This window comes from Anser brachyrhynchus, assembly GCF_964034855.1.
Source record: "Anser brachyrhynchus genome assembly, chromosome: 18".
In the NCBI taxonomy this organism is placed as follows: Eukaryota; Metazoa; Chordata; class Aves; order Anseriformes; family Anatidae; genus Anser; species Anser brachyrhynchus.
In genome coordinates this window covers 7,068,182-7,081,746 of record NC_137711.1, presented here as the reverse complement: position 1 = coordinate 7,081,746, position 13,565 = coordinate 7,068,182, and the positions used below count along the sequence as shown (strand labels likewise).

Sequence of the window (13,565 nt, the reverse complement as noted above, 5' to 3'; positions counted from 1 at the left end):
GTGACATTCTCTCCTCTGGGACTTCGGCTCCTCAGGTGACAGCTGCCCACCGGGGCAGCACAATTAAGTCTTTCTGGAGTCTGGACAGGATTCCTCTGGGAGGCCACACTCTGGGAGGTCTTTTTGACCTCCCCTTCCTTCTCAGCTGTAGTCCAGGAGACCAGCTGGGAGGTGGAGTGTCAGCTCTTGTCTCTGGGCTGCTCAGTCATGGGCCACTGTCATAGAGTTAGGTGGGTTAGAGAAGATGCTAGTGTTTTGTCATGATCCCAAAATCTTGGGGAGAAGTGCTTGTCTCTCCCCAGGCAGCACCATTTGCTTCCTGCTTCTGCCTTCTGAGAATGTTTTCTCCTGCCCAGACATGCACTCCCCCTCTTCACCTCGCTCCTGAACGTCGTCTGTGCCTACGACCCGGTGGGTTACGGGATCCCTTACAACCACCTGCTTTTCTCTGACTACCGCGAGCCCCTCGTAGAGGAGGCCGCCCAGGTGCTGATTGTCACTTTGGACTATGACAGCTCCACCAGTTCAAGTCCCACTGTGGATGGCACGACCACTGGCACGGCCATGGATGATGTGGATGTGAGTGACACCGGGATCTGTATTTGCTGGTCTCCTGAACTCCCTGTGGTCCTCTTATACCAGCTTGCCCTGTGTGTAGGGCTGACCTGTAGGGCCCAGCAACACTCCTTTGCAGTCTGCTGTCTCTGGCCCAGTTCTTCTTCCTTTCCTGTAGGACACTAAGCAGCCATAGATAACCAAACCACCAGGTTTTGGTCAGTGACTTGGATCAGGAGCATGTAAGTGAGAAGCTCCTGACTTTACTGATCCCCCAGGTGCTCTGTCTTGTAGTATTTAAAATTGGATCATTCAGAGAGGAAAACTGAAATGAGAGACATTAGCGCCCGGAGCCAGTGGTTACACTTGACTTCCTGAGTAAATCCTGTTGCCAGTAAGCATTTCACTCATTGTCTTTGAACGCAGCCTCCAGGACCAGACAACCTGTTTGTGAATTACCTCTCAAGAATACACCGAGAGGAGGTAATGTGCTCCTGTCCTGAACTACTTCTTGCCTGATTTCTTGTTGATCGCGCTAGCCCTGAACCCACCACAGTCTCTTTCCTGGTCTGTCAGCAGGATTTCCAGTTCATCCTGAAAGGAGTGGCCCGCTTGTTATCAAACCCGCTGGTCCAGACCTACCTGCCAAACTCTGCCAAGAAGATCCAATTCCATCAGGAACTCCTCGTCCTATTCTGGAAACTCTGTGACTTCAACAAGGTGTGAATCTGCTTCTTGTTGAGCTTTGCCCCTTCCTGTTTGCCTGCTGCCCAGAACCTGGTGTGGCTCAGGTTAGACAGAGCTGTGAAGGGCTGTGAGCTGTGACTCTGTGCTGCTCCTGTCAGCAGCACTGCTCCCAGCTGGGTGGGCTGGGACTGCTCTGGCCCCAGGGAGAGCCTGTGAGAGGGGCTTTAGCTCCTAGAGGTCAGTGCTTGAGGCAAGTACAGGAGCAGGTATTAAAATAACTATATATAATGCTGGGGATAAAGTGCCAGTGCTTATACCAGTCTTCTTGATATTCTTGAGAGATTAGTTAGCTTGAGGCTACCCAGCCTGAGTCCTGTGGATGGTGGAAAAAAAAAACAAATATCTTTATGATTGTCTGCAATCTCTCCTTCTAGAAATTCCTCTTCTTTGTGCTGAAGAGCAGTGATGTTCTGGACATCCTTGTCCCAATCTTGTATTTTCTCAACGATGCCAGAGCAGACCAATGTAAGTTGGTTGTTTTCAATACTTGGGATGGTCTGTGCTTAGCAGTTGAGTGTTTTTAAGATGCTTCTTCCTTACCACTAAGATGTAATAGCAGCTTGAGTCTATGTCCCTAGTCTTCTGCAGTCGTGGAGTGGTTCCGTTACCTGGGTCTTGATGTTTGTAACGGTCTAGAAGGCCATGGTTTATACCACAGAACGGGGAGGGGAGATCCTTAGCACTTGCTAACTCGTTTTGAGTCCTTATGCCAAAAGCCATCCCCTTGATTTCATGAAGCGGGAGAAGTGAGCAATCTGTTCTTGCTTTGGGTATAAATTGGGTAAAACTCCATTGCTGGATAGTGGGAAGAAGTCAGATCTTTCCTACTATGGTAATGGATTTACATAAAGAACATAAAGAAAAGCATAGTCTACCTGAGACTTAGTGTTGTAGTGGCCCCACTGGGGCTTGAGACAGACACTGGTATTCACAATGGGAGGAATTCTGTGTGGGGTGTCCCTTATCAGCATACTCTGGTCTCTGCAGTTTCTCTTTGAGCCCCATTGTGTTTCTCCTCTGTCCTTGCTGCCCTCCTGTTTTCAGCAGTCCGTTGGTCTCATTGTGATGTTTTACGTTTGTTGTTGTCTTCCTCTGCAGCACGAGTGGGCTTGATGCACATCGGGGTATTTATCCTCCTGCTTCTCAGTGGGGAGCGTAACTTTGGGGTTCGACTGAACAAGCCATATTCTGTACGAGTGCCTATGGACATCCCTGTCTTCACAGGGACTCATGCGGATCTGCTCATCATAGTGAGTATAGCTCCAGCAGTCCTTTTCTGTCTCTCCTAACTCCTGCTTCATACCTCCACAAATTACAGGAGGAGGAAGCAGAACAATTTACTGATCTTTCTTAGACTGTCAGCCCACTGAATAGCTAAAAATCTGTGGGATGTATCCAAGGACTGGTGGGATCTTTTTCCTCTGTTAACCTGAGGCGATGTGTCTGGCAGGGGGCATACATCATGCAGATGATCCCAAAGAAGACAAATCTGGGATGGAGCTGGATTAGTGTCTAAAGGACTCTGGGCCTGGCACAATGGGGTGGGTGGATGATCTCTAACAGACTTAGAGGCAGGAGATCTGACTGTGTTGCTGGCTCTGTCCCAAGTAACCAGAGTTGTTTGTCAGAAGGGCGACAACGGTATTACGAAGCTCAACCCCACAGGTTTAGGTTACTGCAAGATTTCATTCATGCCTCAGTCTGTAGTGATGAGGGCCACAATACTGCCTGCAAACAGCTGTATGTTTCTCAGTACCAGCCTTTTGTAGTACTCTAGTGGCATGTTAGTGCTCATTTGTCAGGGAAGAATTTCTCAGCAGCGTCTGATTAAACCTCCAAAAGGAGATTCCCATTAGAGGGAGTACAAAGAAGTCTGCTCACCAAAACTGTTCTTGATGCTGTGTGTTTTGTTATTATATTTCAATACTTTTATTACAGATTATCTCTGTATTTTCATTATGCTGCATGCTCTACAAGCATGCCTGCTGGAGGTGGGAAGGCCAAGACTGAAAATGTCTGAACTGGTTGTGGGGCGTTTGAAAATGTCCACGTCTGAGGGTGTAGTTACGAAATGTAGGCCAAACATTTGAGTTGGAAGTTTGCGCTAAAATCAAACGTGAGATCATTAGCTCCTTGGCATTTCAAGCAGCTGTCATTAGGGTTAGAGACAAAACTCCATTGGAGGTGAAGACAGTTCTTACTTCCTGGTTGCTTATTTTTGTCTCGGCCTGGCTGTGCATTTTGGAGCAGCTCACAGTCAGTTTCTGTTTGCAGAGCCATAATCACATCCCCAAAAGATTCCTTGTAAATGAAAGCTTGCGCTCCCAGAGCACAAGTCTGCAGTGAGAGCAGCCTTCCCCACCTGTGTAATTGTGGAGTATGCAGGGCCCTGCCTAGGAAGGAATGGTGTCAGGTAGCGATTAGTGTGGGGGTGGCACTGGTTTTGGTTGAGAGGGTGCTTTCAGTAAGGTACTACCTTGCTCAAGAACCCTTTCCTTGCCGTAGGTCTTTCACAAGATCATAACCAGCGGGCATCAGCGTCTGCAGCCTCTCTTTGACTGCCTGCTCACCATCGTTGTGAACGGTAAGCCCTGTGTGAAACAACCACCCACAGAGGGGGCAGCTGCTCTTGCTGCCTCTCCCTGCATTCCTACCTGTGCCGGTTAACATCTACCAGTGTCAGTGGCTGCTGCTGGAAACTGTCCCTTTCTATTCTGTGCTAGAGATGCTTGCTGCAGATCTGACCTGTCTGCGGGTTTATTGCCTGGGCTTTGTCAGATTAGGCAGAGGGAGCGACAGCAGGGTTCCTGGATCCCCTCTGGGGTGGCAGAAGGGCATTTGCCAGACCGCCTGGTGAGGGTGGCAGCAGTGCTATTCCTCTCCAGCAGGGAGTGCCACCTCCCCATGGTGGCATTGGCTTCCCTTGGGCTTAGCAGATGTCCAGGCAGCTCCAGTTGTGCAGGCTTTTCAGAAGGCACGGGAGATACGGTGTTACTAATGTAAAATCACACAAGATACTCTGAAAGCAGAAACACCTCCTTTTGCTAGGCCATATCTACATTTAGCTTCTCTTATTTTTAGAAAGATTTCTGCAGAGTCCTGTTGGGCTCAGCTATTCCATGAGGCTTTCCCAGAAGCGCAGGGTGAGGAGATGGTAGAAGTGACATTATTAGTGGTGTGTTTATGTGGCTCCTTTGTTCTATCTCCAGTTTTGTTTGCCTTTTATAGTGTCTCCATACCTGAAGTCTCTCTCCATGGTGGCTGCTAACAAGTTACTGCATCTTCTGGAGGCTTTCTCTACCACCTGGTTTTTGTTCTCTGCTGTCCAGAACCACCACCTTGTTTTCTTCTTGCTGGAAGTTTTCAACAACATAATTCAGTACCAATTTGATGGTAAGAAACTGCTGTATTTAGTGGGTTTGTGCTAGTTTAGAGGAAGTCCAAATTCATGATGGAAGGGAAGAAGTGTAGAAACCAGCTACGTGGAGACTCGTCTAGCTTTGAGAAGTTGGGTTAGTAGGTAGCCAGTGTTGGGTACTGATCCAGATGGGCTGGACTGGAGCACACTGAAGGGCTGCTATTTGTCAGCATAACCTCAGCCTCCTACAGACCAGAAGTTGAGATGGATAGAGGGGAAGAAGGGAAAGGGAGTGCTTAAGGCTTAAGTTGTAACTGGCTGAATGCTGCTGTAAAACTGCCCACATTGCTCAGCAAAGTGAGGGAACAAAATGATTTCCATCTCTTTAAATGTTTAAATATGCCTCTCAATTCTGCTCTGATAGGGCTGTGGAGTTGGAGACCAAAAAGCCCCATTCAGACAAAGTTCTAGCACTTGCTATCTTTCCAGGAAATCCCTTACCCTTTCCCTCCTAAAAACATGACAATTGCTTACCTCTAGGAAATGAGAGTGAGGTCCCTTAGCCTTCTGGGAGCTCTTACTTCTCCCTGCTCAAAAATTAACATTTTGCTTTAAAACCACAAGTCAAGCGTGGTCTTTCTGCTTACCTAATGGAAAACTAGCAAGCGGTGGATGACAGATCCTACAACAGCCTTTGTGGGTGTGATTTATATTTTATGTTAGATGACGGTTTCATTCTGTTTCCTGCTACCTTAGAGATGGTAGGAATTCTGGTCTTTTGGCTTTCCTGTTGTAAGCCTGTTTCTCCTCAAGTGGAATGCCCCTGACTTGCTTCGTGTGTTTTTTGTTGAAGATGGAGAAATGTTGAATCTTGACTAAAAAACTTTTCTTCCAAAACAGATGGTAATATATGGCTTAAAATGTCCCATTATTTCTCACTTGTTTGAATGTCAATGTCTAAGCCAATTCTTGTCAACCTTCCCCCCTGGGAAGGGTTTCACTGATTTTCCTTACTGCTTTGTGATGGATAAAAGAGTACAGAACTCTGCTCTTTCTTCCTTGTGCCATTGCTTTTAACGGGTGGGAGCATGGTTTTCTGAGCTTGCAGGGACTCCACGATCATGCTTCACGTTTCCAGTGAGCTAGACTGTATTGGCAGAGTCTTCCTTCTCTACTTATTTTGTTGCTGTGATTCCCAGGGAACTCAAATTTGGTCTATGCTGTTATCCGCAAGCGGAACGTGTTTCACCAGCTGGCCAACTTACCCACGGACTCGCAGTCCATCCAGAAAGGTCTGCAGCGCAAGAAGAAAACTCCTGAGCCCATTTCTCGCACCAACTCCCAGGATGGAGCCTCCATGGAGGGGTCGCGTCCTGCTGCCCCTGCTGAACCAGGGACGCTGAAGACAAGTTTGGTGGCTACTCCAGGTCAGCTTTAGTTTATCTTTGTAACAGGAGAGTAGTTTGTTTTCACTGTGAGGTACAGTGTGGACTCACCCTTTCACTGGGTGTGGGAGAGATTAAGAGTTTACGTCTGTGAGTGACTTACTGCCTTTCAGTCTCAGCTTCAGATCAGTTTGTCCAAGCTGTGAGCAGGTCAAAGTAAAGTGCAGTCTCAGACCTAGTGTCTACATGACCTTTTGTCTCAATCTTGACTTCTCGCCTCAGTTTAACTACATCCATGTGAACTCTGTGTCTGCGTTGCAAGAAGGAGCATTTTCCAGAGACAAATGAATCCCTTTAGGGTGATGAGATCAAAGCTAGATCTCACTGCTCCTGTTGAAAGGCGAGCGTTTCAGATGTCAGCAGATGCTTAGAGTGTCTGTACTTGGTAGGGCAGAGAAGAACACCCTGCTTTTAAGCATAGCTAATCCACTGCTTCTGAGCTTTTTGTGTTTTGAACACAGGGATTGACAAGCTCACAGAGAAGTCGCAGGTATCAGAGGATGGGACCATGCGTTCACTGGAGCCTGAGTCTTCACAACCTCCACCAGAGGGTAACCTGCCCTCAGCTGTGAGTGATGGGGAGCCCTGGAGCGGGGTAAGGCCAGGCATCGGTGTGTAGGGAAGATCTAGAGCTTGTTGTGAAACAGACTAAAATGTGGGACTTCAGATGGAGAGGTCTGGTTGGGCCCTCTGAAGAAAGGCATCGCATGAGAAGCAATATGCATAGTGCTGCTAATGAGCTGTGCTGCAAAACACCATTTTTCAGAAGTACTGTTGCATCATCTTGGTTGTTCCATGTTCGTGCTAGTGACACACGAGCTAGGACACTAGAGGAGCTTTCTCTAACTTGAAGCTGCTGATGGAGCAGTAAGTATGTAAATGCAAAGGGATGAATTCCTGATTCAGCAGAGGCTTTCAGCTCAGGTTCTGACTGCAGCTTCTTTTCTGTCTCTGTCCTTTCTGGAATGGAGAGCTCTACCAGCATCCTCTGGCTTGCTGCTGTTGTGAAAAATGTGTTCCCAAGAGGGCTTGGTTGAGACGCTGCCTTCAGAGTGGCAGTTGTTCAGCAACATAGATGAGACAGAGGCTTTGCGGTTTGTGAGTCAAGGCTGCACTGCTCTTTTAGGCTCTGGTGGCGGTGTCAGCCTTCTGGCATCTACTGACTTTCCCCATCAAGAGCTATAAAATGGCTGCCTTCCAATTTCAGTGGAGCAGTAGTCTTCTGTTGCTCGCCATTAACTCCTCAGATAGTGACCTTTCCAGTCTGGTTTCAAAAACCTCCAGGCTGCCTTGTAGGAAGCATCTTAGGAAGGCTGCCCTGTACATTGTGTGCTTCTTCAGCAAGGCCACATTTATACACCTCGTGCTGCCTTGTGTTCTACGTAAACGTTTACTGTCCCCTGAGCCATCTGAATGCAGTGAGAACACTGCATCCATCCACACAAGGACACATGGCTGCCCCGTGGTGAAAGGCATAACTCTCTTCCATTTTTTTCTATGAGTTTTCTGTGGAACTGCTTAATTCTTGACCAGCTCTCACCAGGTGTAGAGCCAACTGGGCAGGAAGTAATGAGTTGAGGTGAGGTGATGTATTTTACCGTGGGCTTCTATGGATTGTGGAGGTGCTACAAGAATCTTTAGGTCTGTTTTTCTCTTGACATGCTTTTGGCTGTGACAATGCTGCAGAATCAAGATGCAAGTGGGAGACATTTGCAAGGGCATCTCAATCTAGCAGAGCAGGCTGGAGACTCCTGTATTTTACCCTTACACTCTGAACCTCTCCGTTGCTTCTGCTTGTGTGTGTGCGCATGTGGGTCTTTAGTCTTGGACAGACAGCTGCCCGTTAGTTGCTCTACCTGGCTGCAGCAGTGCTGTCTGCATGGCTGAACGTTTGGCATGGGGCCAGAAGGCAGACAGGAGGTGAAGGGCAGTAAAGCACCGGGTGTGGGATTTGCTACGGTGATAATCATCGCTGCAATTGCATTGTGCTTTAGGTCGCATGCACCAGGCTCCAGGGGTTGTGGTGTTTCAGGCTGTCTGAACATTGTCTTCTTTCTGGGCTCCATCCTGATTCTGACCTATCGAGTTAAGATAAACTAAGAAGAGACACGGGATAAATTTTAGGATCCCCCACCCTTACGAGTGATTTAAGTTCTTTCCATCATCTGTTGCAATGTTCTTCCCTTATCAGCCATAAACATTTCAAAAGTGTCTCATGAAACGTTTAACACCCCTCACATTTCAATGTAATTCCATCTCGCCTCTCCTAAATATGTCAGCTGGCTGCCAGCCCTTGGATAACAGCTGAAAAGGGGGCAAGGGCTGTGGGAGACAGAGAAGGAAAGAGGAAGAGGGTAAGGTCATCTGAAGGAGATCAAAGGGTTTTGTTTTTATGAATTCTATATTTAGAAGCTTGATGGGGACAGGGCACTGAAGCTGAAATGTAAGGCTGTAACTGCCAACATTGCAAACAATATTGCTGCTTAGGCTTTGAATAAACTGGAATGAACAGTGTTCCTGAATAGAGTAGGATCAGTTTTACCCTTCTTGGCCTTCCCTGGTGCCAGGTGTAGTCACGGTCAGCAGGAAGTGTTTAAGCACACAATTATGTTGTCATTCAGTGAGATCTTTGCTGAGAACTTTTAGAAGAAGGGTTTTCTTCCTCTGGCAGCCTGTGAAGCGGAATCATGGGTCACTAGATCTGTGTCCAGCAGCTGGTTTGAGCTGTTCCCTGGTCACAGAAGGACTGGTAAAGCACCGTTAGCTTCCAGAGGATTGCAGCACAGCTCTGCCCCAAACCTGCTGTTTCTGGCTGCGAAGATGACGTGTGAACGAGTCTGTGCAGTGACGTCCCTTTGACGTTAAATGTAGAGGTGCAAAATGGCGGTTGGAAGGAAGTACTGTTCCTATTCGTGTCACAAAGAAGTCAGCTCTAGACTGCAGTAATGAATGGTCAGGGTGCCTTGCAGAAGGAAATAGCCTCTCCACGTTTGTCTTGATAGTGATCTTAAAGGGTTTTCCTTCTGTCCCACCCATGAATACTGGGAGGTTTCCTTGGCTGACCTTGAAAAATCAGGGTGATTGTGATGTCTCCAGAGTGATGGAGAGGAAAAGAAGAATAAAAGATTTCTGGGTCTTGAACTTCTGGCCAGAGCTTTTCAGAAGTCACTAATGACAGCGTTCCTGTTTGGGGCATGAGTTTATTGTTCCTTAAGAGGGGCTGGTTAGGAGTTGCAAGAGCTCACCCCTGGAAAAATGTTCTTTGAGATGTACCAGGATGGGCACCAAAAAGCCCAGAGATACGCATTAAATTATATTAGGTCTGAAAAGCTTTGGCCTTTATCTGCTTAATCTCTGTACTGGAAGAAGGAACCATGCCTGAACTGCCTTTCACCTGTACCATTTAATTCACCCACTGTTCCAGCAGAGTGTCAGCAGTGGTGACTGGAGTTGTAACCTTGCCATGGGGTCCCACACCTTAACCCCATCAAATATTGCCACTCACTGGGTTGAAGCAAATGGTTTTGGTGAATGAAGAGCTGCTGGGTTTGAGCTGTTCTAGGGACAGGCTGAACTGTCTTGCCCAGCTCTGGAAAAGCTTGGGAGAAATTCAGCAGACAAAGAATTGTATTTCTTGCTATAATGTGTGATTTTTATTTTTAATATAATTATTTAAAACAAAATAAAACAAGTTATAATTTATTTATAGGAAGTGTCACATCCCCGACGGGACCGAAGGCGTCTCTCTAGTGCATCCTCCAGTGGACAGTGGACCCCAACTCCTGACTGGGTAAGGGAATCTGGACAGGGGAAATAAATGAGTTGTGGCAGAAGTGCTTTTTCCTGATGCTCTCCCTCCCCCCTTTCTTTTTCTTTTTTTTCCCCTTTTTTTTTTTTCCAAAGCAGAGACTTTCCCAGAGGAGAGGATTTCCTCAGGGAACTATCTTTTTACAATCAATACAAACTATTGTATTGTTGTTGTGCACTCAGCTCATCCATCACCCTTGGGATTTTTGTAAACATCATTTGTTGTAGTGGTAGTGGAGATAACTGTAGAAAAACTGCTATTATGGTGCATTAACTTCCCTGTGGGCTTTATTACTCACAGGTGATGTCTTGGAAGTCAAAGCTTCCCCTGCAGACAATCATGCGGCTCCTACAGGTGCTGGTCCCTCAGGTGGAGAAGATCTGCATTGACAAGTAGGTACTTTGTTTTGAGAGAGAGACTGACAAAGACAAAAAGGGCTGCGTAGGGTGTAAAGAGCTCTGTGAGGTTTGGAGGGCCTGTAGGGGAAATCAGGTCAGCAAATCTGATTTACTCATATCTATTTTCTTGTAAAGTATAATTGAAAGCCTTACAGCCTTAGCAGAGGAGATGTTATCTGGCTTGTCAGGCTTCTTGTTTGTCTGATCCATTCCCAACTCTTTTTTTTTCAGTAGAGAGAGTGTTTGTCCTCGGTAACACACACAGGGAGCAGGTGACTGTGGCTCCTTTAGAGTGATACTTTATGTTGCAGCAGTTCTGGGGATGTCCATGGGACATGGCACTTATGTTCCTGTTCTCTTTGCAGGGGTCTCACAGATGAATCGGAGATCCTCAAGTTCTTGCAACATGGCACGCTGGTGGGGCTGCTACCTGTCCCTCACCCCATCCTCATTCGCAAGTATCAGGCTAACTCGGGCACTGCCATGTGGTTCCGGACCTATATGTGGGGTGTTATTTATTTGAGGTAAACCATCTAGATGCAACTTGATCTTTTCCAAACATTTTGTTGGTCTGTAAAGAGAGTAGATGAACTTGGCCAGCTTGAAATTGCCTCTCATTTAAGGGATACAAAGATACTTTTGCCTTGGAAAAGACTACGGTGAATCAGTTGGTCTGAAACTGTGAGTGGGAGATGTGAAGGGAGTTGGTCTGGGAGTACTGCTCATTAGGGATTTTGTAGCTTTTCTATTCCCTGCTGCTGCTTAGAGGGGATGGTACAGAGATTTCATGCAAAGCTCTGGCTTTGTGGGATTTTTTGTCACCCCTTTAAGGACCATTGTCTCGCAACCAGTGTTTTCCTTTTTTGCAAGCTGAATGCATTATGTTTAGCCAGCTCCTGTAATCCTGGCTATGAGATTTGAATTCCATGTACCTAGCCACAGAGAATAAGGTGGATCTTGTCTTTCTCTCCCAGGAATGTGGATCCCCCGATCTGGTATGACACGGATGTGAAGCTGTTTGAAATTCAGCGTGTCTAAGAGAGCACTTACCCCTACAAAGAGAAATACACTGGATCTCTAAGGACTTTGCTGTGTGCTGCTTTGTCACAGCTATTCCTGCATTTCACATCCAGCTGAGAGACCAAAAGGACAATCACTCCATTTACCTCCCTGTCATTTAAAGCTTTAATTGGGACCTGCTTGGACATCCCTCCCCCCAGCTCACTTCTCTCCCCTCACCCTTCACTATGAATCTTGAGTGAAAGATGTATAAGGGATTGTCCATTGTTGTGGTTGCACTAGAAATCAGACTGTTCTTAGCTCTTCTATTACTCTTTTGCTCCTGGATTTGGTTTGGAAACCAATCTGACCTTGTCCTTGCCCTGGTCAGAGTCAGCATTTAATTGAAAAAGTCTAGCTGTAAATTGGGTGCAAGGGAGAAGCTGCTATTCCTGCAGGAGACAGGGTTTGGAAACGGCAGTTACTTTCATGTGGCTCCATAATGTTTCCGGGGCATCCCTTCTGGCTGCAGGTGTCTCCCTGGTGTCTCAGTTGTATATCGGTAGGGAAATCTTTTCCGTCCAAATGAAAGGGAGAATTTACTGAAGGAAAATTCTGTGTCTCAGTTTTGAATCTCTCTACTCCTTTCCTGGAAAGCCACTTAAGAAATTTTGTAGCAACTGGTGCTTTGGCATGGCAAGAGAAGTTTTTCTTGGGCTTCCAGGCCCAGCAGCCTGTCCTTCATAGTCAGGTGTTGTAACGGAGTGTGTGCATCACTTTGGAAAGCCCTGCTTGATCCTTGTATACACACAGGAAGGAATGGACTGGCTCAGTGAGAACAAGGAGAAGAGACTGGTAGCCTCCTTTAGACTTCTCCAGTTGACAGAAAGGGCAGTGTCACGTGGGTTTAAAAGAAACCATATCCTTCCATCTCTGCCTGGCAGATTGGTGCAATGTAGGGAGTGGAAGGGCCTTTTGCACATGACTGTCTAAGGCAGGGAATCGAGGGAGGCACTCAGGGAAGTTGTGGCAGGAAGTTGGAAGCTGTAGGAGGAAAAGCATCTCCATGTCACTAGGGAGTGGAGAGCGCGAAGGCAAAGTTTGATTCTTCAGGGCATTTTGATAGTGACTGAGTTATCAGATCTTGAATGTATTGGGTCCTGAGTTATGCAAAGTCTGGGAAGCCAGAGTTAGAAGTAGTGGGAGACTGGCTGTCGTTGGCTTGGTTCAGCAGCACGTAGTTGCACACTGGTAGGTGGAGACATCCTGGGGTCTGAGTCAAATTTTAAATTCTGCTGGGAGGGGCTGCTGTCTATGACCTGTGTGGTCTTCAGGCAAAGAAATGTGAGGGGTCCTGTCACGAACTGACAACTTTCCCTCTTCAAAACAGCCCTTGGTGCTGTGGTCTTCAGCCTGTTAGGAAGATCCCTGGCCATGAGCTGTTTGCCTTTGCTCAGAACCAGTGAGATCACTCCTTGGAAACTGGTCTCACACCCTGAAAAAAGGGGCAGGTAAGGCACACAGTCTTGTTTTTGTAACACTTCCCAAAGTTTTGGAGCTGGAGTGATAGCAACACGGCTGTCTGCCTTTCTTCTCCTAGAGAGAGTGCTGCTTTAGTGTACTGCTGGCTTGTAGTCAGGTGGCTTCCTCCACTTTTGGCACTGAAAGTGGATTGGAGTCCTAGGCCAGCTGACAAATGAAATAAAGCCAGAATGTTTTTTATGAAGGATAAGAAATATGGGAAATAGAGGTTAATTTCCCCACCCCATCTCTGCCCCATCTCCAGTCCACTTTGCCATTTAGCACTACACCCATCCTGACCCCATCTCTGTTCAGATACCAGCAGGGTGAGGTCTCTGTTTTACTTGGAATCTCTCATATATACGAATGTGATTTGGTGGGGCCGGCCTCTGGCTGTATGGCACTTGCACCTCACAGCCAGAATGGGACGTTGTTTCCCAAGCGCTTGCCTCTTCCCTCCTGTGGATCTGCTGGTTCTCATGATCTCTTCCATCCTCTTTTCTGCTTTGTTTCTTTGTGAGTCCCTCTGGAAACACTTTTTGTTGTTTTTCTTGGTGTTTGGAGTCTAATCTTTGTTCTGTGGAAATCAACTTGCACTGTAAACTATTTGCTTATTTACAGAGAGAAAGATAAAGATTATCTGAAACATGCAATTGGTTGTTTATTTTTTTCCCACAGAGAGGTTTATAATATTGTTTGTTTTATGCTGGGGTAATTTGTGCTACTAGGGAACC

General features: G+C 46.8%; 1 protein-coding gene across 2 annotated transcripts in view; it reads left to right on the top strand.

Annotated features, from left to right (window-relative positions):
- Positions 1 to 13,484, top strand: part of HID1 (HID1 domain containing) — a 42,897-nt gene extending 29,413 nt beyond the window's left edge. The window contains exons 10-22 of one of the 2 annotated variants that reach the window (XM_080560749.1): positions 357 to 579; positions 982 to 1,038; positions 1,135 to 1,275; positions 1,677 to 1,767; positions 2,401 to 2,552; positions 3,808 to 3,886; positions 4,531 to 4,695; positions 5,860 to 6,087; positions 6,567 to 6,673; positions 9,815 to 9,895; positions 10,214 to 10,305; positions 10,677 to 10,835; positions 11,286 to 13,484. In XM_080560749.1, coding sequence (XP_080416875.1) covers positions 357 to 579; positions 982 to 1,038; positions 1,135 to 1,275; positions 1,677 to 1,767; positions 2,401 to 2,552; positions 3,808 to 3,886; positions 4,531 to 4,695; positions 5,860 to 6,087; positions 6,567 to 6,673; positions 9,815 to 9,895; positions 10,214 to 10,305; positions 10,677 to 10,835; positions 11,286 to 11,349 — 1,639 coding nt within the window. In that variant the 3' untranslated portion in view covers positions 11,350 to 13,484. Of the gene's footprint in view, positions 1 to 356; positions 580 to 981; positions 1,039 to 1,134; positions 1,276 to 1,676; positions 1,768 to 2,400; positions 2,553 to 3,807; positions 3,887 to 4,530; positions 4,696 to 5,859; positions 6,088 to 6,566; positions 6,701 to 9,814; positions 9,896 to 10,213; positions 10,306 to 10,676; positions 10,836 to 11,285 lie in introns of both variants that reach the window. The other variant, XM_080560748.1, reaches the window with a different exon arrangement.
- Positions 13,485 to 13,565: the final 81 nt, after the last annotated feature.